The sequence below is a fragment of the Lonchura striata genome, chromosome 11, assembly GCF_046129695.1.
Source record: "Lonchura striata isolate bLonStr1 chromosome 11, bLonStr1.mat, whole genome shotgun sequence".
Taxonomy (NCBI): domain Eukaryota; kingdom Metazoa; phylum Chordata; class Aves; order Passeriformes; family Estrildidae; genus Lonchura; species Lonchura striata.
The window spans coordinates 7,606,788-7,630,374 of record NC_134613.1 but is presented as its reverse complement, the minus strand read 5'-3'; the positions used below and the strand labels follow the sequence as shown (position 1 = coordinate 7,630,374).

General features: G+C 48.4%; 1 protein-coding gene across 1 annotated transcript; it reads right to left on the bottom strand.

Annotated features, from left to right (window-relative positions):
• Positions 1 to 1,901: 1,901 nt before the first annotated feature.
• SORD (sorbitol dehydrogenase) lies at positions 1,902 to 18,936 on the bottom strand. Its single transcript, XM_021554193.3, has 9 exons — positions 18,806 to 18,936; positions 15,245 to 15,278; positions 14,360 to 14,524; positions 12,011 to 12,170; positions 9,328 to 9,446; positions 9,038 to 9,103; positions 3,794 to 3,969; positions 2,885 to 3,006; positions 1,902 to 2,174 (listed from the first exon to the last, which is right to left on the bottom strand). The coding sequence occupies exons 1-9, from the start codon at positions 18,863 to 18,865 to the stop codon at positions 2,009 to 2,011; spliced, it is 1,068 nt and encodes a 355-aa protein (XP_021409868.1). The 5' UTR covers positions 18,866 to 18,936; the 3' UTR covers positions 1,902 to 2,008.
• Positions 18,937 to 23,587: the final 4,651 nt, after the last annotated feature.

Sequence of the window (23,587 nt, the reverse complement as noted above, 5' to 3'; positions counted from 1 at the left end):
AGGGAATGTCTCTGACCAGCTTTGGGGAGCAGCTCGGTGCCTGCACAACCTGAATTCACAGCACTTTGTTCCAAGACCCATGTGGTGAACAGATGGGGTGAGGAGCCAGCAAGCTTCCTGCTAACCCTCTTCTCAAAACAGCTCTCCTCACATACTCTTCAGTGCCTGCTTGTTAACTCTCTGAGCCTTCCCTGGGTTTGCATAAGGCCTTAGCTGTGTTTGCATTGGCTTCTTCTCCTTCAATCAGGCATCAGTTGTACTTGTTTAAATAATGCCTGGCTTTGCATCACTGCTACTTTTGCAGGCTGTGGTTGAGCTCAAATAAAGCTGATTGAAGTCTTAAAACACTTTCTTGCCTCCTGTAATTGGGTCTTGGTCACCTGGAGACTTGTAATACTTGTGGATAGAGCTGGCCTTGCTCCTGGCACACTGGAAAATGGGCCAAGTTGGAGAGTTTCCCCTGCACTGGTGACATGCATGGAGTTGCGGGTGGGGAATTACAGGCACAGCCCCACTGGTTATGTCCACCAGACCTATTGCCCCCAGCAATGCCCCTGCAGTGTCAGTGCCCCCAGCAAGACCTGATGGAGGAGCAGATCAGACAAGGAACCCAACCAGGCTGAGCTGTGGGAATAACTCCAGACCCTGGGATGATAAACAGCCCCCTAAGACTACAGAGAGCAAGTTTCCATTTCCCAGTAAGAACAATCCCAGTAAGAACAATCTTGCAACGGCCACTGGTCTTCCAGCCATGCCAATGGGGATCCCCACAGGACAGGAGCTGGGATGGCCAGTGAATCCCCAGCCATGCCAATGGGGTTCCTCCCAGCATGGCAATGTGCTGGGCACATATTTTGACCATTTCTTCCCACTACAGAAAGTTCTCCTGGGTTATGTCTCATCCCTGTAAAATTCAGCATGGACTTGGGGCCTTCCATCTCTGCCAGGATTAACTTGGCCACATCATGAGGTTTCATTTGCAAGTGGTTGGGATGTTTGAGGTTTCACAGTCCTGCCAAAACTGAGCTCAGCCTGCACACGTGAGAGGCTTTGGTCTGCACAATCCCATGTAAGCCCCTTCAACCCACCACCCCACACTCCAACGGACACATCTGGAAGGTTTCAGGCAGCCAGAATTTATTGAGGAAAATTCAGTACCAAGGAAGGAACTGATCTTTCAGTACTAAAATTAACATGACTGTAATCAAGTATTAGATTTTTTTTCTACCTCGTTAGTACCTTGTTTGTGGCTCACAAACTCAGCAGGAAGGCTTGGTATTCCCAAAGAATTATGATTTGATTGCAGTGGTAAAACCTTTGAGTGATGCTTTCTCCTTATGTCACATATATGCTCCTTCCCATGTCAAAAGCAGCTGTGCTCCCCAACAGACCCTTCATGGGAGGCACATAAGGACAGAGCTACCAGCAGTCCCAGTTTCCCTGCCTGTAGTGGTCCCACGAGGAGCTGTTGGGGGTGACACAGCAGACATGGTCCCAGCTGGCCTCCAAGTTTCCCAAAAACCCAGTTTCTGAACTTTGAGAAGAGTGTGGAGAAAATGACCTGAATGTGCCAGTGCTTCCCATGGAGTGGGGAGGGCCAGGCTTTGTTCCACAGGCTGTACGGTCCCTGAGCACCCACGAGGGAAGGGGGGATATTCACCTAGGACTATTTTGCATCCAGGGATTGCCATGCAGGAAATGCTGCAGCTGGGGCAGTGCAGGACGGGAAGGGGGAGTGCCAGCAGCTCCACCCTTACTGTGCCACATGCCAGTGACACCCTCCCTGGCACAGAGGAAACTGGCCAGGCTCTCCTGCACATGTGGTCTGTGAAGAGCCACCAACTGTGCAACCCATCATCTCTAATTCAGCCTTTTGATTCAAACTATTGGTTGTCCATTTGTAGTTACCTGTTAATGCTCTAATGGTGTCTCCCAGTACCACTCATCCTCATTACATGTGATTTTCTAGTTACAAGCAGCAGGGATGAGGGCTGGGCCCTGGGACAGCTCAGGGGCTCTGATCAGTGGGGTCACACTTCAGCATGACTTTGACCCCCTCACCCCTCTTGGTAGTCTCAAAGGCCTCCAGAGCCTTTTCCAGGGGAAAACGGTGTGTAACCAAGGGCTTGACGTTGATCCGCTTGGATGCGAGAAGAGCGATGGCCACAGGCCACCTGCAAGGGAAGCAGAGAGCAGGGGATGAGAGCAGCCACTAGTCTGGAATCCAAAAAAAGAGCATGGAGCAGCCTGGATTGTCACAGTTATTTCTCTAGCCCAGGGAAGTTTTGCCTGCAAAGAACCTTCTGGCGTCTGGTATGGGAGACGGAACAAGCCAGCTGCTCTGGGCTGCTGAGCTCTGAGAAGACAGGCACTGCTACACAGACAGTTGAGAGAGTAAGTGAAATCACAGGAAACTACTACTTTGGAAGTCCTGAATGAAAAACAAAACTGCCATGCTCCACTCTCCTCTTGCTTGTCCTCTTGCCTGCACACTGACCATGGTGGAGCTCAAACTCATGGACTCGGGGAGATTAAACGAAAAGCCTCAGTCAGTTTCCAGCCTTTTCTCTGGCAGAGTACCTCACAGGGAACTCTGTTTAGAATCACAGAAATACTGAGATTGGAAAAGGCCTCCAAGATCATCAAGTCTAACCATGAATGGGCCAAATTAGAGCAACAGGGAGAAGAGTGCAAAGGGATGCAGCAGCTAATCTAGTTCCCAAAATGCCTACTTAATAACATTTCTAATTTTAAGGAGTGTGACGACATCCCAAAAATCCTTCCTGGAGAGCTACAGATTAAGAGACTTTCTCCATTAGCAAGAAAGTAGAGCTCTGAAGAATTTTAACTTGGAGACCCATCAGTCCCCCTGCACGAGACTCACGTGTTGCAGTAGCGGAATATCCCACGGATATCCACTTCCCGCACGGCAGCGTTCACGATGGGCACCGTCACCATCTCAGGCCCCAGCCCCACCAGAACCAAGGTCCCACCAGAACGAGTGGCCTGGAGAGCAAAGACACAAACAGGTTACATTTTTCAGAGCACAGCTGCAGGAGCCTGTGCAGGGTCTGTCAAAAACAAAGCCATCCTTTATGGCTGCAATGGACTGCCTGGGGCACAGCAGAGAAGGCAGGGAGAGGCAGGATGCTGTCAGGAGTCTGTAACAGTGAAACATGTGATAATCAAAGCAAAAAATGCAATCTTTTGAAAATATCTGAAGGATTTTGATAGGAATCCAAAATTCCTATTCTGAAAACCCCATTCTGAAAAATGGCTGGCATTTGGGACTACAAAAAGTACTTTGGGATTTCAGTGGGAGACACTTAAAACTAAGAGCTTGATGGTCTACTCAAATTTATTTTTGCATTCCGCTCCTGTCCTTTCACTGTGAAACTACACAGTAATCTTCCCTCATCCTCCTGTTTTAGCAAAACATCCCTTTCTTAATTGCTTCTTTCATTCCTTCTAGAATTAATTTTCTTGATTACTCTTCTTATTTGGACATAACTTCAATGGAAGCTGCTGTCCTGCTCCCTGGGTTTGGGGATCTTACTGGAGTCTCCTTGGTAAGTGGTTAAGCATCCAAACATCAAATCAATTATTCCCATGCTGATGTTAACACTTTAATTATCTCTCTTAGTTTACTATCTAAGGAGCAGCTTCTCTCCCCACACCAAGGCCACTTAAATTAACCACTGTGGGAGTGAAATAGCTCATTCACTGAACCATCCCATAAAAAAAACCAGAACAACACCATCACTGGTCTGCCTTTGGAACAAGTGGTACTCACATAAATTCCAGCCTGGATACAGGCTTGCACTCCTGTGCACTCCACAGTTATCTCAGGCATGCAGCCAAGCACACTTTCCACTTTGGAGGCCACCTCCTGCGGGGTCTCATTCTTCACCTGAATGGTGAAATCTGCACCCACCTCCTTGGCTTTTTGCAGGCGAGAGGCAGATAAGTCTGTGGAAAATAAACTAAGTCAAAAACTGGTGTATTATGTGAAAGAGGGGGAAGAACCTGAACCAGGCATCTGCTCACTACATGTGTGCACAGGACAGTGCACAACCGGAAGAGGTGAGGATCCACCCCTTCTTGGCAGGCAGAGAATGATCATAAAATCCTGGAATAGTCTGGGTTGGAAGCGACTTCAAAGCTCCACTCCACTTTGAATTTCCATTCCCTGCCATGGGCAGTTTCTCTTTGATAGTACCAGAACACTGAGAGTGCATCAAGAGAATAGACATGGCTATGGACAGCACCAAGAAATCTTTCCAACAGGAGACAACAGGCTCAGTGGATCATTAGTGTGGCCATTTCACTTCTAACAGTAGAGAATTCTATTGTTAGAAGTGTAACAACTTCTAACAATGAGAACAGACCATGAGCTCTCAAGGGCTTCCTCCAGGAACCCTCAGCAGGTGCCTTCAGCTGAGCAAACTGCAGAATGCATTAGCTGTAAACAGCATGTCTGCAATGTCACAGCAGGACTGTCAGAAACCTGTCCTGCTCTTTACGTCCTTGTAGCAGCTCTGAAGGCTGCTGAGCATCTCTCAGACAGTTTCTGTCACAGATGAATGAGCAGGCAAGCCCATAAAGAAAAAAGGGAGTGGATCTGGTAATAAGGTGAAACTGAGACACCCCATTAACATGGAGCAACAAAGCTGGTGATGAGCAACATCTGTGAGGGCATGGCTGTACTCCTGTACTCTGTTCTGAGGGATCCTGCAGGGCTGTAAGTATCACCTGAAGATCCACAGGAGGTTTGTACCACCAACCAAGCTGTCCTGCTGGGGCAACTTCACATCCCCTGGAGGAAAGCCACCTACTCCTCTACAGGCACCACTAGTAACCAGGCAACTCTAGAGATAAGGACATGGACAGCTGAGGAGAAGAGTGGGATTTCCCTGCAAGGAATCACCTCTTTCCCCCACACTAAAGCAGTGGTCTACCGGAGTCTGCATGCTGGCACTGGAAAAGATGTAACAGCCAAGATTTCCCAGACCCAAAATTGAGGGGTGGTCTCCTCCAAGAGGTCCTGGGCTTGAAGACTCAGAAAATGATGCCTGTGGTAGGGGCATACACTGCAAAGAGGCTGGCTTCTCACCTGGGCACAATCTTCAGAGAAGTCAGAGATGGGGTGGGGTGAAAATATCAAGGGAAAGAGGAGGAGGCCAGTTCTCCAACATGAGAAGGCCAGTTCTCCAACATGAGCTGCTCTGACTCAGCCATAGTCCTGGGAGTGAGCCAGAGGCTCTACCCTACTTGTCCCACAGCAAAAATGATGGCACTCACAGGCAGGGCAGGGGATGGACATGCCCCCACAGGCAGCTGGAAGGCTCGGGATGCCAAGTGTGGGCACACCTACCAAGCTGAGCACCCAGGAGAGCTGTGGAGGGTACTTCAAGAAGGAGTAACAAAGGGTAATAAAATGCAGACAAAAGAGGAAAAATCAAGGCTGAAAAGAAAGGGCAGCATCACCCTGGAAGCCCAGCATGGACCCACTCCTGCAGCTGCAGGAGTCACCTCTGTCCCTCCCAAGCTCTGAGCACTGGGCTCCAGGTCATGTGTGGGGTCATGCTTGACCCCAGCTGAGCTGCACTCAGAGACCTCCCATGCACCAACTGCATGGCCAGGAGCTTTTTGAGGCACTTCAAGTGCTATGAAACGCTTCTGCCCAGCATGGTTGGTGTCTCCCAAATCTCAGTATGGCAAGGAGACCACATGGATTCAACAGTCTTCTCAAGTAATGACTAAACTCTCTGTGAAGTTTGGTCTCACAATACCAGTTCACAGTAGACACAGATTCTGGATTCTACCATTTTTTAACATTTCCTGAGTCATTATATGTATTTTAAATTATAAATATATATAAAATATTATACATGTATAATATATAAATAGATAAAATACTAGAGACATTCTAGTCTATATTTTACATATTTTATACTTTCTCTCGAGCAGAAATAATCCACAAGCAGTGTACAAGGCAGCCAGTGCATTTCAAAGTGGCCACAAAATCACTCCCAGGCAGCAAAAAAATCCCACATCTTCCCTGTAGCTGGCCTCTGGTTTGCTGACCTGCTCGGGAAGGAAGTCCTGGCTTTAAGCAGCACATGGAATGCAGCAGCAACACTGTCAGCCCTGGCCAGGGCTGCAATAACATCTCAGTACACCTGAATCACCAGGAAGCACTTGGTGAAGCAGACAGATCTGCAGTTCACTGCATTGTTCAGAGCTCCAGACACCTGTGAGTCTTGGGAATGATCAAATCCTTTGCACTTTAAATCTACACAGTTCTTGGGAAACTGGTAAATTAGACAATTAATGGCTTGCATCTTGCCTCTAGTCAGAAGTTTGTTTTCACTTCCTAGCCCCTGGAGCTAATTAAAGTTGGGTTTGCTTCCAGCAAAGTTATCAAATTACCCTTAAGCTTGTCATGATGGTTTGTGAGCCAACTTAAGAAGCAAATAAATTCTCTTGATTATTCTCAGATTTTCTTTGTTCATCTTTCTCAAAGGAGTTGAGCTCACAGGAGGTGAGTGACTCACCTCCCCTGACCTTGAATTCCAGGGCTTCTGGAGGCATTAACACCCAGAACTTCAGATTCAGATAGAACAAGGAAAATAATTTCCCTTAAGTAGGAATTATTAATTGAACCTTCAGTAACAGACAGTGCAAAGCAAGACAGCCCAACATGAACACCTAAACTGCCCCTTCACTTACTGGGGAGGAAGGATGATCTTTTACATGCACCTGAGGAGAAAAGCAGCTTTTCAGAGCAACAGCAAAGCAGAAGGACAGGAGAAGGTTGCCCATAAATATCAATCACACCTACTCAGGAGTGGAGTGGAGAGAGACACAAACCTTTTGGTAGAGTAGATGAGGACCCATGAAACAAATATATCTTCTCACCCAACTGGAGTCCATTAAATATATCAAACACTCTAGGCAAGCCAAAGACAGAAGTTTTAGGAGGTGAGTTCTCACAAAAAGCTTTTCTAAATATTTCTATACCTGTGAGAAACTTGTCAAAACAAACACAAACTTTTAGAGCCGTAAGTGTTGCACAGACAAAGCTCCTCACAGACACATGATAAAAACACAGGGCAATGAATTCAGATAATCTGGTAGCAAAGTGCAAGAGGGCCTCTGTGGGCAGACAGGCGCCTCACAGGTGTTGGCTCCTAAAGCCAAAACAAAAAGCAGTTCCTTGAGACAGGCAGCAAAAACTCCAGCAGCACAAGCCAAACAAACCCATTCCTTGTCTCATGTCATGCTCAAATATTTGACTTGGGACAGCACCTTCATGGTTTGAGCACCTCAGACAAACCTCTTTTGTGTAGAACAGACATCCACTGGTCAGAATCAGCACCTGGGCTAGCACATAAAGATAAGGAAGGGTAATTCCATGTAGCCAAGCTTGCTGATCCTACAAACCAAGCACGAGGAACCTCCTGTGGCATGTAACAGCCAGCTCAGCTTGCCAAGGTCCCCATCAGGAGCAGCTCCTGGTACTAGGGGGAAGACACACCCAGGTTGGAGCAGGAATGAGGGTCAGGCTGAGCCAGCTGCCTCAGTCCCACCAACCCCACTCAGCAAGCCTTCCCCACCCAGGGAAGGGGCCACCCCCAGCCCCTGCACCAGCTCAGCTGGGCACAAGGTTCCTCGTACGTGATTCAGGAGGCAGAGCTGTTTTTCCTGCTACAGCAAACATCATCCTCAAATGACAGCACTTCACAAAATCTGAGGTGTGGACTGATCACATCCATCAAGTACACACACCTGCAGGGTGAGGCAAACACAGCTAAAAATGCCCTGGACTCAACAAGAAAAGGATTAAGGGAGGAGAAGGTCTTGTGTTTTGTGTTTTGACCTGAGCTACTACTGAAGGATGTTTCTGTGAAGGCAAGAGAGTGGGACCTGAATTTTATCTCTTAGCCCAAAGTGGGTCAAGTAACATAGTAATGGAAAGGTCAAAAATACACCTGGCTCAAAGTATGGGAGGTAACAGCCTTCTGAAAGGCCAAGATTCTTTAGACCTCTGACATAAAAACTGCAGCAGTCTGTGCTCAATGTTCCAGTGGCACCTCTAGCTGCTCCTCCTGGCCATCACCAATCAGAAAGACTGAAGACTCACAGTGGGAGCTGGAAGCACTATTTCCAAACCCTGTTCAACCCCCAGGTGGAAATTTCAACCAGAGAACATCCTGAGGTTACTCCAGCTCTCCATCCTTCTGGACAAGCTACAGAGAGAGAGGGCCTGAACCTTTGAGGAGAGCTAGGAGGAGCTGGGCTAGGTTAGCATGGCAAAAAAAGTGGGGATGGAATGGCTGTCTCAACAACCTGAAGGGCAGCTGCAAAGGTGATAAAGACTCATTTCAATTCTTCCATAAAGGGGGAATCTCCATAAATGACAGTTTGTGAGAGTACTCTAGAAAAAGCAAGAGAAAGAAAGAGATGCAAACATGGAGAAGGTATCTCTAGATAGGAGATAGATGGAATCTCCTTCCTCAGAGGTTTTCCTGACAAAGACATTCCTCCAAGCAGCAGCTCAACCAGAAATGTCCAGGACACAGTTATGCAAGGAACACCCATTTCTGAAATGCTGAAACCCTGAAAAGGCCATTTCAGTCACTGTGGATAACCAGTGAAAAATGAAACCCCCAGCACGAGCAGACAGAAGGACAGAGAAAGACCAATGGAGAAGCACAGTGTGGTTGCACACAGAAAACAGCGGGCAAAAGCTGCTGGGGCTATCATCCAGCACTGCCAGAGGTAAAAAAAGCCTGCAAAGATCAAACCACTCAGAAAGGGTGGTCAGGTACTGGAACAGGCTGTCCAGGGAAGTGGCAGAATCACCATTTCTGGAACTGTTCAAAAAACATGCGGATGAGGTACTTATATGGATATGGCTGGGCTGGGTTAATGGTTGGACTGGATGATCTAAGTGGTTTTTTCCAACCTTAATGATTTTATGATTCTGTATGGTGGGAAACAAGCACACTTTGAAAGGGCTGAAAGGACTTACCTGTAACGACCACGACTGCTGCACCCATCATCTTAGCAACAATCACATTAACGAGGCCAATTGGTCCTGGGTACAAAGGGGAGAAAGAGAACATGAACCACTGACAGGCAGCGTCAGCCCCTCCCCTGGACATGCCCACAGCTCAGCGTGTTCCTGGCCAAAGGAGGCTTTGGCAGCCCCAAGGTCCCCCTCATCCCTCATCCCTTCCAGCAGAGCCCAGATCAGAGCCTGAGCCTGCCCATCCCCTCCCAGCAGGCAGGGGACACAAGGACTGACTGTGATCACTGTACCAGAGCCAGACACAAAGACTTTGCTTCCCAGAGTGACTCCCGCTCGTTTGCAGGCATGGATTCCCACCGAGAGCGGCTCGATAAGGGCTCCTTCCTCAAAGGTGACATTATCTGGAAGCCTGCAAGAATGGGACACAAGGAACAGTCACCAATGGAGCTCATGATGGTGATGGGCAAAGCCATGAGACTCAAAAACCAAGCATGGGTGTAAAACACAGTGGCAAAACACACTGCCACCTGTGGTCAGAGAAATGTGCTGGAACACAGTTCAAGAGATTCCATTGCTTCTTTCCCTCCTCTGAAGCAGCATCAAGTGCACCTGAAGCATTTTTCAGTGAAGTTTTGCCCAAGCACCACACCCAGGGACCCACAAACTTCCCCACATCAACTCTCCAGTACTTGGTGAGTCAACAAGGATTCCTTTGCCACTCATTCCCTTTAGAATAAACCCCCCAGTTGCATATGTACCACCCTATGGCTCACACACCAGTAAGCTCCCAAAGCCCTCACCAGGGTTGAATTAGCTTTTAGAAAACATCCTGCTGCCAAAGGTGAGGCCACCAGGAAAGGCAGCCATATCCAGGTCTCCCTGTAACAACCAGGATCACCTTCCCTGATGCACCAATGTTTTAACAAGTGGACTGGTTCCAGTATGCATCCTCCCAGCAGTCAGGGACAACATGTGCAGGGAGTATCAAACACCTTTTGGACAAAAGCAGCCCTGTAATACAGCCAACATAAGTGACAGAAAAAAGCAGAGGAAGTGAAACCCTTCTGAACTGCTGAAAGAAATCAATCTCAGCCCCAAAACTGCCCATCAGCAAACCACCACTGTGGGTTCTCACACTGCTCTGGGAGCTGTGCCTGCCAGGAGGGTCAGCAGGGACGGTGACAGCACTGGGAAGCTCAAGGTCAGATCTTAGCCAGGCCAGTGTGAAGCCAAAGAAATGGAAATGATGGCTGTGGGAAAACAGCTGTAAGATATCTGCATATCCCTTATTTCCAAGAGTCTTGAAAGGTCTGAATCCAAGAGTTCTGTTGTCACAGAGCCTGGCATCATGTTTGCTACTGCTGGTTTGGGCACTGCCCTGTCAATGGGGAGGGCAGCTTCACAGCATGATCCCACCTCCATCAAGTTACTCGGAGAATACAACACAGAGTCTGTCCACCAGCAGGACACACAATAACTGCCCAAATGTGTGAAAGCTCACTGAGCTCAGCCATCATCTGTTCTTAGCAAATCTGTGCTGGCAGAGTGTCTGCCTGCCAGGCAATCTGCTCTACATGAGCCAGACACAGCACTGCTGATCTGAAACTGGGAGCACCAGGTCTAGGCATTGCATCCCAAAACTTAAAACAAACAAAAAAACCAACCAAAGTAATATTTGCTCAAATTGGAGGGAAAATGCAAAAGACTAGAAGAAGCCAGTAACAAACCAACCACTTCCTCTCAAGCAAAAATGTATGATGTTGTCAGAAAATGTTATTTTGATACAAAGGAAATTGATGACAGTGGGTCTGGACAGTGAGATGCTAATCCCATCCAGACCAGCACCTCATCCTGACAGCAGCTGCTTGGTATCTGCTTTGAAAGCTTCCTGCCTGAGGACTCTCAGGACAAGAGCAGTCAAGTACCTCCTCCCAGCTGACACAATCTTGAACGCTTTCTGTGCAGACACCAAAGATCAATCCCAAGGATGTTCCTGTTCATGGAAGTACCAGCTCCATACACACTGAAAAAGAGCAAGCTCCACAGGTAGAGCTGCCTCAGAAGGACACTACTTGGGCTATTTTTAACTCCTTGTTAAAGGTACTTAAATGGGTATAATGCTTTTTACAGGTCTTTGGAGCATTTGAGGTCCTGGCACAGGTTGCCCAGAGAAGCTGTGGCTGTCCCATCCCTGGAAGTGTTCAAGGTCAGGCTGAACGGGGCCTGGAGCAATCTGGCTTAGTGGAAGGTATCCCTGCCCATGGTAGGGGCTGGAGTGGGAAGAGCTTTAAGGTGCCTTCCAAACCAAGCCCTTTTGGGATTCTATAATTTGCCAGAGTGTTTAAGCACAGATTTGCTTCTAAGCCTATGTGCCAGTGCTGCCACAATTAATAACATATTCAAGTTTGCTGAACTGGACATGAAAACAGATATGTTGTAATGCTGGTAGCTTTGTGGAGACACTCAGAAACACATGAACAAACAGCTCAGCAGGGCTACTGCTTTCTGTTCCTGCTCTGCTCAAAGTGGGGTGACTGTTTCAAATGACAGAGTGAGATGTCAGCAGTCACCCTGGTGTTTCTTGAAAAGCAGCAGCAAAACTCAGCTCAAAGAACCAGAAAAAGACCTTCAGGCACTGGCCTAGGAAGGCAAGGATATGAAAAGAGACAGGAGAGAAACCAAGAGCAGGGAGCAAATGGGAAAAGGAAAATAATTAAAGAGTAAACCAGTGGTAACATCCCAGGAGACATGCAAGAAATGTTTATGTCTGGCACCTGAGGGGATAAACTGTCTGCCTGCCAATCCTTTGCAAAGTGGCTGCCATCCAAGCTTAGGCATGTTATTTATGGACCAGAAAGCAATAAAACCTGTTGGGATCACATAAAGAGTTTTCCAAAGGGCCAAGAGGTGATTGCTGCAGCTAATCTCCCCCCAGGGAGTGTTTATTTCTCTGTGGAGGGCGCATGGACTGACTTGTAGCAGTAGCTTGCACTGTGCTTGTAGTAGCGGCACAGGTTCCCGTCGTCGGGGGGTGTCGCGCAGAAGAAGATGGTCGGGGACAGGTTGTAGCGCCCGCTTTTGCAGAACTCATCCATCTCCCTTGGGACACCCGGCTCGATGGCCACACGGTCACCTGCCAGGAGGAGAGCAGATGGAGTGGGTCAGGGACAGGGTGGCACACAAGCAGGAGTAGCAGCAAAAGCCACAGAAATACCGGCACCATAAAGGCAGGAGGGACATAAGGAAGCTCTTGCTGGACACACCAGGATGATTCCCAACGCTCCCTGCACAGCAGCCTCATCCCCAAGATCTTCCCAGGTACTTGGGAAGAGATGGTGTTTCAGAGGCACAGGCACAGATGGAAGCTCAGCCCCACACACACACCTTCCTCCAGCTGCCTTGCAGCCAACCTCAGCAGATGAAGGGGCAGGCCCCAGGCAACCATACTGTGACCAGATATGTTGCTGAATTTGTTGAAGAGGAAATACTGAGGATGGAGCAGGTAAGCTCAGCCAGACACAATGCTTCCAGCTGGAAAGGGCTTGAGAATCATAGAATCAAGGCAGTATTTGTCTTGGAAGGGATATTCAAACTCAGCTTGTTCCACTCCTTGCCATGGGCAGGGACACCTTCCACTATCCCAGGATGCTTCTAACCCTGTCCAACCCAGCCTTGAACACTTCCAGGGATGGGGTAGCCACAGCTTCTCTGGGCAACCTGTGCCAGGGCCTCCCCACCCTCACAGGGAAGGAAGCTTAAGGTGCAGAACACCCAGAAGCCTGGCAGGATTTATCTGGGAACGGAGACAGCTTGGTGCTACAACAGAGTAGTTCAGGGTACTGGAAGGACACATGCTGCAAGACAAAGAGCTATTATTTAATTCCAGTCACAAAGCAGGATGGACTAGAGAAAACAACATGAGCATAGTACAACTTGTAAGTACACAAGGGACACTAAGCCTCACATTTATTTGGCAGAGGAATCAGAGCCAAACCTCTGAGCAAAGTTCTCCACCAACAGGCTTTCAGGCAGACATGGGGATAAGCAGGATGCAAGTAAGAGCCATCCAGGCCACTGCATCCCCTCTGAGCTGGCCAACAACAGGTGTCTGACAGGACAGGGGCAGGACAGGCACATACTGAATACTCCCCCAGCCTCACTTTATACGCAGCGGTGAGGCCTACCAAGTCACAGGAGGTTTGTTTGTATTTAGTAACACTCAACAACTTCTCCTTCCACCATGTAAACTACATGGCCTGCTACATCCCAGGTGAATGCTGAACCTCACTGTGCCTTGCTCTGGTGCTGGAACAACCAGAGAATGGGCAACCTGCTCTGCCAGCCCTCCATAAGTCCTCACATCCTTGAGCTATCTCTCTAGCTCTCAGCTCGAATTCCTGACTTGGACATTTGTCAGAGATGCTGCTCCACATATCGTTATCTCCTTGTCCTCCTCTGAACCTTTCTCACTTGTTTTACATCCCTTTCGAAAGGAGGAGACCAGAACTGCATGCAGAGTTCCAGATGTGCACTGACATCCTCTGAGTCTCTGTCCCCTTCTTAACAGTAATCTGCATTTTCACTGCTGTGGAGGCAATGCTGCTATGCACAATGTCAGAGCCAAAGGTCTCACCCCTCAGCAGTGATGGTCAGGACTGCATTTTAGATATGAAGCTGGTTTTGTTTGTTCTGTCATGGATATCACTTTGTGTTTGCCTGTGTTGAATCTCACCTGCATCGAATCCCACCTGCATCTCCCAGGCACCTCTGTGGTCTCTCTGTAACTCTTGCTGGCTTTCCCCCACATCCGCTCCACTTTGCCTCTGTTGGTGTCATCAGCAGACTTTACAAAATTCTCTGCTCAGTCCATTTTCTATGATATTCATGAGGAGGTCACACTACAGGGCCTGGAGCAGTGGCTGCAGTGACCTCTGCACTGCAGGAGGCCGTTTGCTCCTTCAAGAGCACACACAGAGAAGAAACACTCACAGCAGGTTGTTGGCAAGAGCTATAGATGTGGTTTCTGAAGCTTTATCAAGCTTCCTTAAAAGGCACTTTCTACCAGGATACACTCTGCTCTGCATTAAAATACAGCCAGGCCAGCTCAACACATCCCAGGATAAAGCTACCTAAGGAATATCATATACTAGTGGCCAAGATGGGTGACTGACCACAGAGCAGTGACACTTCTTGAAGGAGGTCACATTGTGAGTTCAGAACTTCGGATAAATTTACATGACGGAAAAAAACCACAGCCTGATATCGACACATTCTTGGAACTGATTAGGAGGAAAACAAACAAATGGGTTTGGTTCCAGATACCTGGTTTCAGATGAGTCACCCCAGAGCCCACTTTTATGACAGTCCCGGAAGCTTCATGTCCCAACACCATGGGATCCTTGACAACAAAATCCCCGATCCGACCGTGCTGCCAGTAGTGAACGTCAGAGCCACAGATCCCAACGGAATGCATGCGCAGGAGGACCTCTGCCAGGAAAGGAGGAAAGGTTCCTTGTAGAAAACTGACCTTCTTAGGCACTGGGAGAGCAGCACGTGAGCCCCAGAGCAAAGGCCAAGCCAGTATCGACACATCCAAATTTACCAGCATTCAATAAACACACTAGATCTGTGCGTGCACACGTTGGAAGAGTGGCACATTCATGAGCCACCTGCTGAAATACAAAACTATGCAATGGTTCACAAAGCAAAAAGGCTCAAAATAGGGTAAGACAAAAGCTGATGTCAATAAAAGTACAGTCAACAAAGTAATACAACTTAAGAGGAACGTTATTATTGCTGGAGCAGGAATAAAATAGCAAGTCCATTTAATTTTCCCTTCTCCCAAAGCTATGATTTCAGTCCCAGAGAGTTAGTGAATCAAATCTCTATCAGCCCATATGCCCATTCTATTAATGTTTAGTCCTGCATAAGATCATCTGACATGTCCCAAGAGCCATTTACTGTGACATACACAAACTGATGGAACAGGAAGCAAAAAAAGCCAGATAAAGGGGTTTATCTGTGACTGCTCCAGCCCTTCTTTTCAGCTGGAAAAGCAGCATTATCTGCTTCAGCCACACAATTGTTTCCTGGATAATTTTGTACTTCCTCAGAAATATTTTATGTTATCAAAGAGCAACAAAACAAAATGAAAAAACAAAGAGAGATTTAAAGAAAGCAGCCAGAATCAGTCATCTATAGACCTACCATTAGGACCTGGTTCAGGGATTGGACGGTTTTCCTAAAGACAAAAGGAAAAAAATAGCATTCAGCTGCTTGTTCATATCCCTGGGAATACCTGCTGAAACTTAGCTCTGGTAAGCTCAGGTAAATCCATAAGCAGACAAGGCTTTTGGTTCTGTCTGCTCCATAAGACACAGCTGTGCCACATGGAGCCTGCTCCTAAGCTCCCCTCATCTTCCACGCTCAGTGGAATAACACAGGTAGCTGTAGGAGTAAGCACACTGCCAGTGTGTGAATCCACTCTTCAAATTATTTTGGAGTGAATTCCCTTTCCCAGCCCAGACAAGAGACACATACTAAATTTCCCTGCACTGGAGCAGCCCCAAATTTCAGCTGAATCCTTCATCCATCCCACTGACTGACAAAAAAAAATATCACCTTTTGTAACCAGGAAGATTCTGAACTGCCAGTTCTATAAAGCCTTAATTGCAGGGCTTATATTATTATTTTAAATAATACAAAACTTTCTTTACTACATAATGATAGAATAACAGAATCACAGAATGGTTTGGATTGGAAAGGACCTTAAAGCTCATCTCATTCTACACCCTGCCATGGGCAGGGATACCTTCCACTGGACCAGGTTGCTCCAGCCACATCCTTGAACAGTTCCCAGGATGGGGCAGCTACAGCCTCTCTGAGCAACCTGTGCCAGTAACACACAATTTACATATAATATTTATACATAATATAGACATAATGATTTATACCTATTAAAGTATACATTCACGTTCTCTTGTAATTGCCATGGCACCTCATTATTGGATAAATGACAAAACCAGAGTTAGAAAAGTGCCCCATAGGGGCAAAACCCCCAAGGTCTGCAGGGCTTTTGCCTTCACTGATCTCCCTCAACTGCCTCAAAAGCCAAAGGAATAATTTTGCTGGGTATTACAAGATCAGGACAATATAATAACTACCCTGAGGATTATATCTCTAAGAACAGCCCCCCAGAGTAGTGCCAACAATAAACCCTTAAAAATTCACTTGCTGCTCAAACTGTGAGGTGCACTGTTCTGCATTTTAACTGTTTAAATCCTAGCATATTCCTCAACTCCTGTTTTGTACTTCAGCATTCTAACCATCATAGAAAGACAAACTCTGGAAACGTTCTCATATGACTAAACTGACTGAAATTTTCCATGTTCAGACCTGTATCTACATTTTTTTCTGTGTCGGGGGTTTGTTTTCTTACACTGAGGACACAGCCCAGAGCATTATTTCTAAAATAGGTCAATCTAGAAGTAACCTTTTTTATAGAAAATGCAATAAGCACAGGATCTAGTAACACACCAGAGGTACAGACCACCTCAGACTGAACAGAAAATCCACAGTGAGAGATAAAGCAAACTCCTAGCTGAAAGCATGTGTGTAAAAAAAAAAAACCCAAACCCACTATATATCTCTATTTTTTTTCCTGGCAATTAACAACTGTGCCCAGAAAACCTAGACATCTTGGTGGGAAGTGAATTCTCCAGCCTGATTTGGAGAAAATATTGAGTGGAGAACACCAAAGACACAAATTCTGCTCGTTGTCTGTTGTTCACTGAGAAGTTCAGAAATGGTGACTATAAAGTAAACACAGCAAATACTTTCTGTGAAAGGAGACATGGAAAGAGAAGTCATGGTACAAGTATAAAACCAACAAATCCTTAACAGGCAGCAAAGAGGAACCTGTGCAACTACCTAAGGACAAGAGGAGAGTCCACAAAAACAAAGCAAACACATTTTCACACAGCACAGGGATCACAGCAACTCTGCCCATGGGAAACACATCCAAAAATCAAGAAAGGTGTGGGAATTACAGGAAGATGGCATCACCTAGCTTTGGCTATCAGTAACAGATAACAAGCTGAGAGTTCACTGCTGAGACTACTCCTCCCACCAGTGGGTCAATACAGTGAACACCATCCACATCGTGGAAAGGAACTTCAGGGAAGCCCAGGAGGATCACACAAGGTGCTGCCAGTGGGGCAGGAGGGCACTAGTGACCAGCTCTAAGGTCTCCAGCAGTATTTATCCAAGGAAAAAATCACACATCTGGGTGTAAGCCAGTTTAGAGACCAACCACACAGATGTGATGGAGCCCGTGTCCACCTTCACAAATCTCAGACACCTTTCTTAAATCACAGGGGTTTGGAAAGGTGTTCTGGAGCTAGAGGGGACACCTCAGTCCTCAACCCATTTTGATTTCCTTTGGTAGTCAGGCTACATGTGACTAGGGAAAGCACAATCGTGTCAGAGGTGCCTGGGAGCAGCCTGGCAGCCACCAGGAGCCACCTACATGCACTGCTCTGGCTTTGGCACGTGTGGCTTCAGCTGGGTGGGAATGGTAAAGAATCAACCACTTCCCTGGTAATCATCCCCTAAGCAAGGCATGTATCCAAAGTCTGTGTGCTCCCGAATGCTCTCCTGCCAGGACTCTGTGTACAGAAAGATGCCTGCCAATGCCTGCCTGTGGAAATCTTCCTTCCCTCCTTTGGCACTCACCAAACGGGAAAACACGGCTCTCCAGCAGCGCCATAGTGATTCAGCACCCAGAAAGAGCCGAGCATTAGCAGCCAGAGAAGCAGAATGAGCTTAAAGAACTAAAAAAGTACTTTAAAATACTCCAATATATACATATATTTGTATTTACATACAAAATAAAAGCTCCCCCCTGTCCGGGAGGGTCCTCCAGCACCTGCTCCCCCTACACCCTCTGTCCTGCTGCTCACCTGGGCTCTGACAGCCCAAAGGAGCAAGAACCACCCTGCACCTGCTCCCTGGGAGGGCCGGTCTCGGGGGAGAAGTTTTTTGGGGATTCTCGCTTTCAGGGATAAAAGGTTCTCCACCCAGAGCTGGCAGAGATCTCAAAGATTATCCCCTCCTGTGTCCTCTAAGCGCATTCTGCAGCTGAAACCTTTCCAAGACCAGAAAACCAGAAAATAGGACATGCAAAGTTGCCAGAACCAGATAAAAATAAGTCATGCTTCTGATGCTGTTGCATCCTTCTACTTCCTTGAATGAGTGCATCTATGAATTTATTTTTCTCGCCAAAATGCCACACCTCCCAGGCACATGAGGGCTGGTATTTTTTTTTTTTTTTTTTGGGGGGGGGGGGGGTGTGTTTTTTTGGTGGGTTTTTTTTTGTGTTCTGGTTTTTTTTTTTTTCTTCTTTTTTAAAAAACCTGTTTGTTTGTTTTTGGTTTCTGTTTCTTTGTGTTTCCCTGCCCGGGTCATTCCCCGCTACGCCGCGAAGGCTTCCCCACGGAGGGGATGGGAGGGCCCAGCCACGGGACGCCCCCGAATTCGGCTCCCCGCGCCCCGCAGGCCTCCCCCTGCCGCGGCGGCTGCCGGCTGGGGGCCGGCCCGGGCTCCCCGGGGCCGGCCCGGGCTCCCCGGGGCGGTTCGGGCTCCCCGGGGCCGGTCCGGGCTCCCCCGGCCGGTCCGGGCTCCCCGGGGCTGCCGCCCGGCCACCCCCGGTGCCCCGGGCCCGCTCCCGCGCCGCCGCCCCCGCCCGGCCCCGGCTCCTCCCGGCCGTACCAGGCGCAGCTCCCCGGCTCGGTGAACCACCACGGCCACGTTCTGCCCCGGCGCCGCCATGGCTCGGCTCGGCGCGGCCCCGGGTCCAACGATCGCTGCCGGGGGGGCCGCCCGTGCTCCGGCCCCCGAGGGCCGGCACCGCCCCCGGCTCCGGGCACGGCTCCGGGCTCGGGTGCTCCGGCTCCAGGCCCGGCTCCCATTCCAGGCCGCAGCCTCGGCCGCAGCCCTGGCACCAGCTCAGCTCCAGGCCCGGCTCCGGGCCCGGGTGCTCCGGCTCCAGGCCCGGCTCCCATTCCAGGCCTCGGCCGCAGCCCTGGCACCAGCTCAGCTCCAGGCCCGGCTCCGGGCCCGGGTCCCCTGGCACAGCTCCAGCCCCTGCTCCGGATCCAGCCCCAGCTGCCGCCCCAGCTCCAGGCTCTAACCCCAGCTCCAGTTTCAGGCCCTGGGTCCAGCCCCAGCTCCAGCCCTGTGTCCCAGGCCAGTTCCAGCCTCACCCCCCCAGCTCCAGGGCCAGCTCCAGGTGCAGCTCCAGCCCCATCTCCATTCCCGACCCCAATCCCAGCCCCAACCCCTGTTTCCAGGCCCAATCCCAGCCTCAGCTCCAGCTCAGACCATGCTGGTGACAACACTGCACCCTACACTTTGACTAAAATTCAATAAAATGTGGTCTGTGGGCTTGCCCTGGACATGACACAGTTGGAATGTGGTTATCTCAGCTGCAGAAATAGCTTACTGGGGGGAAAAAATGGAGATTTCAGGGATTATGGGTTTTGAGGATTAGGTTTTCTGCTCAAATGGAGTTGACAAACATCTCAAATAGATTATCCCCTCCAATGTCATTGAATCATGGAATCATGGAATATCCTGCATTTAAGATACCCACAAATCCTGTCCCTGCACAGACACCCCAACAATCCCACCCTGTACCTGAGAGCATTGTCCAAACACTCCCTGAGCTGTGGCAGCCCTGGGGCTGTGACCATTCCCTGGGGAGCCTGTTCAGTGCCCCACCACCCTCTGAGGAAGAACCCTTTCCTCATATCAAACCTAACCCTCCCCTGACACAGCTCCAGCTGTTCCCTCGGATCCTGTCATAGGTCACCAGAGGGAAGAGCATTCTAAGAACATTCTGTAGCTGAAAGCTCTCCAAGTTTGACTTCCTTGGAAACAGAAAATATACAAGATTTATCATGTAAAATTGCCAGAACAAGATAAAAATGGCCTGTGTTTCTAATATTATTTTGTCATCCTCCTTTCATGAATAGGTATATTTATGAATTTCATTTCCCTTGCATGAATGGATATATTTATGAATTTAGTTTCCCTAAAAATGTTTCACCTCCCAGGCAAGTGAAGTCTGATGCATTTATTTTTTCCCTTTCAGAGTCATTCCTTGGAATATCTATTGGAGTCAGAGTCAACATCATTGCTGTGGTTACTCTGAGGGTAGGGGAACAAGTTCATGGGAAGCTGTGACAAGCCCTTACTCAGTATTTACACAGCAATATAATTCCTAACACATTCGTGGAAGAAGGAATATTTGCATTTTATGGAAAGGCTGGCAACAGCTGTTTCTTCCTGGATATGTTTCTTATCTCAAGGCACCTACTTGTGCCTTTCCTTTTTAGAGTGCATTTTCCTCCAGACTTGACTTGCCACTCAAATTATCTGTGTGGGATTCACTGTGAAATCCCACAGCTCTACCAGCACAGTGTGGCCTGATGCCTGGGCTCCCTAAATCTGAAAAAACTGCTGGAGGCGTGGGCTGGGAGCTTCACTGGGAACTCAGGGCTCTTGCTATGATACAAGTCCTTTGGGTTCTCACATCAGTTCCTTGGCAGCCTTTGGGCAAAAAGTGACTTTTTCTTGGAGCAGGGAATCTGGTTCCTTCAGCTTTTCTGCTCCTCCCTGCCATGACTTGTCAGCAGTTTGCCCTCAGTTTTCTTCCTTCTCTTTCCCGCTTCCTTTCTGAATCAGATTCACTTCACACTTCCATGTTTTCTCTGCCAGAATTTGCTGCCTGTGCCTGCTGGGCCTGCTCTTCCTTCAGGACCACAAGGACTTCACCAGCCACTACAAATCCTCCAAGATCCTCCTTGAAAAGATGTTTTGAAGACCTTGCAATGGTCAATTTCTCTTTGTTTGCCTTCAGCATTGCCTGGCAAGTCCTTTTGCCCAAAGACAAAACACGTTTAGGACTTAGTCCTAATTAATTTCTCTTTCACCTAGGTGTGTGGGTGTCCTGCTTTCACTGGCGAGGCGGCGGTTCACATTCCTCCAGGCATACAGGAGCAGTGCTGTGGGATTATGTCACAGCCATGGTGTGACCTCTTACAACAATCCTTATTACCAGAGCTATTTCACTCCTCATTAATTCAACCAAATGTTTGCCCATTTATTCTATGATGAGGATCATTGTGGTCTTACCGGGTAAGGATGTGGATGCTTTGTTGACCTGAAAATAACTCAGTTCTGTTGCAGCACTCAAACTCGGCGTGTATTTTCCTTGAGTGCAAATGATGAAACACCTCAGAACTAACTCAGTGAGGAGAGGTGGGGCACGATCTCAGGGAGATGCATCCCCATGTCTTGGAGGATGAACTCTCCAAAATAAGGAGCAGCGTTGCAGGTCACACACCCACCCATGGAGGGGGAAGGACAATGCTCAGAACCTCTGCAGGGCTCCCTGCAGTGACCCCTCAGTGGTCCCACAGCTGGGGCAGCCTCGGGGGGATGCTGTCCTGGGGACCCTGGGTGGAGTGGCCAAAAGGCTGCTCTAAGTTCAGATGTCAGGGTAAACCTCTGCCTGGTCCAAAGTGCAACCAAAGGGCTGAGTTCTCTGAGCCTGGGCTCAGTCTCTCCATCTGCACGAACTCTCCATCTCCATGGACAGATCAAGCAGGACACACATTGGAGGCAGATGTTCCCGTTCTCCTTCCCTTAGTTACCTTACACAGCATTCTGGTGTTTGCCTGGGAGGTGTCACTGCCAACAGCATCGCTCTGAAGCTTCTTTCACATCCCAACACCACAATTCTATTTCTGACCAACTACATCTAAGTGTTTTCTTCCAGAACTGATGCAGAAAATTCTAAGGTGACTGTCCAAGATCTACCATCACCTTTGAAAGAGTTGGAAAAATAAGTTAATTAGTTCTTACAGTACTAACTGTGATAACTGTACCTCAGCTGTAAAGCCACCATCCTGTGACGGTCTTATCTCCCCTCTGAACCAAAGGGACCCTGAGTGGTAGGGCTGTGTAAAGTAGTGACCTACCACCCAACTTAGATTAGCAAGAGGTTCAGTAATCCTATGGAATAGCTCCAAGTGGGACAATTAGATTCTGAAAAAATAATGAAATAATCCAGTGGGAGAAGAAGGCCCTGGGAGCCTTTGTGGCTGCTGGTTATAAGTTTTTGCATTATTGTTCTATTCTGGGTCAAGATTTTCATCCATCTCCTCATGTACATGCCACTGCTCCCTCCACCTCTTCTATAATGCCATGACTCCATCAGTTGGGTATTTACTAAACATGGAGCTGTTTGCATACTCAGATTTGTGATTTCCACGGAAGCCATCCTCAGCCCTGACTTCCTTGTCCACCCCTGCTCTCAGCTCTGGCTGCTGATAAGACATGACACCACATACCATCCCATCAATTATTATTTAACACAACTGTCCCCAGGGAAACACCACTCAGGAAATCATTTGACATGTCCTGGTGAGACAAACATTTAGAGGCCAAGTGCCGGATTTTTAAGAGCATGAAGGTGTGTGTGTTCCCCCTTTCTGGGAGAGGTGGCTGTGCCCTGCAGGACAACCACCCTGTCCCCAAGCCTGAGGTGGGACAGGAGCACAGTGGCTGACAGTCCCTCTGCACTGTGTGTTGAATTAGAGAGCTCATAATCACTCTTCTGCAAATGAGCTTTGTCTGAACAGCAGTGGTGGATCTGGGATAGGTGTTGGTAGTTGGCACTGGGGCAGTGTGTCCACCTGATTTTTCTGCGTGCTTTCCCAGTAAATCCTGTAGCTGTGTGAGTCATGCTGGAGACTGGCAGGCTGTGCCAGGGCAGGGTGCAGATGGCAAGAGTCACCCAGAGGTTTGGTGGAGTTCAGGGTCATGGCCATAACCCACAGAAATTCTGCTTTGCTTTGTGACTACCTCCTGCTCTGTGTGCACACAAATAGCCCTTCTCTGTTCTCTCAGGTATCTGCGGTTTTAAAACTGCTTTACAATCAGCAAGACCTTCTTGGTAACCTACTTTGAAGTATTCCATGCTGCTTCCTTCCTTGTTCTGACCCAGGAGCAGACACCCCAAGAGCAGACAAATCCCAGCCTTCCATGCCCATGCATGAGCATCGTTCTCTTAGTGGTGTTGCTGTGCCCCCACCTGCCTGCTCTGATCCTCTTCTCAGTGAAGTACAATATTACAATTTTACTGATGTTACAGACCCTAACCCTAACCCCTAACCCTAAACCAACCCTAACCCTAAAGCCTAACCCTAAACTCTAAACTTAACCCTAAACCTAACCCTAACCCTAACCTAACCCAAACTGACATCAGGAACCTGGGCTGGTGAGTTTTTTACCCAGGGAAAAGGATCAGTTTTATGTTCAGGGGCATGTAGCCCTCAGTGGGTGGCCAATTGAGAAAAATCCGAATGGCGAAGACTGTGCCCCAGACCCAACCTGCCCCCACCTCAAACCATAAACCAAACCCTAACACTGAACTTTAATCCTAATCCTAACCCTAACCCTAAATTTAAGCCTAAACCTAACTTT

Excerpts from the sequence above, each read along its gene's own strand:
- SORD (XM_021554193.3), bottom strand. The coding sequence starts at position 18,865 with ATGGCGGCGCCGGGGCAGAACGTGGCCGTGGTGGTTCACCGAGCCGGG. Across the intron at positions 9,447-12,010 it reads AGTGCAAGCTACTGCTACAA|GCTTCCAGATAATGTCACCT; the intron begins GTCAGTCCATGC and ends CCATTCTTGCAG. Across the intron at positions 9,104-9,327 it reads AGTCTTTGTGTCTGGCTCTG|GACCAATTGGCCTCGTTAAT; the intron begins GTACAGTGATCA and ends CTTTGTACCCAG.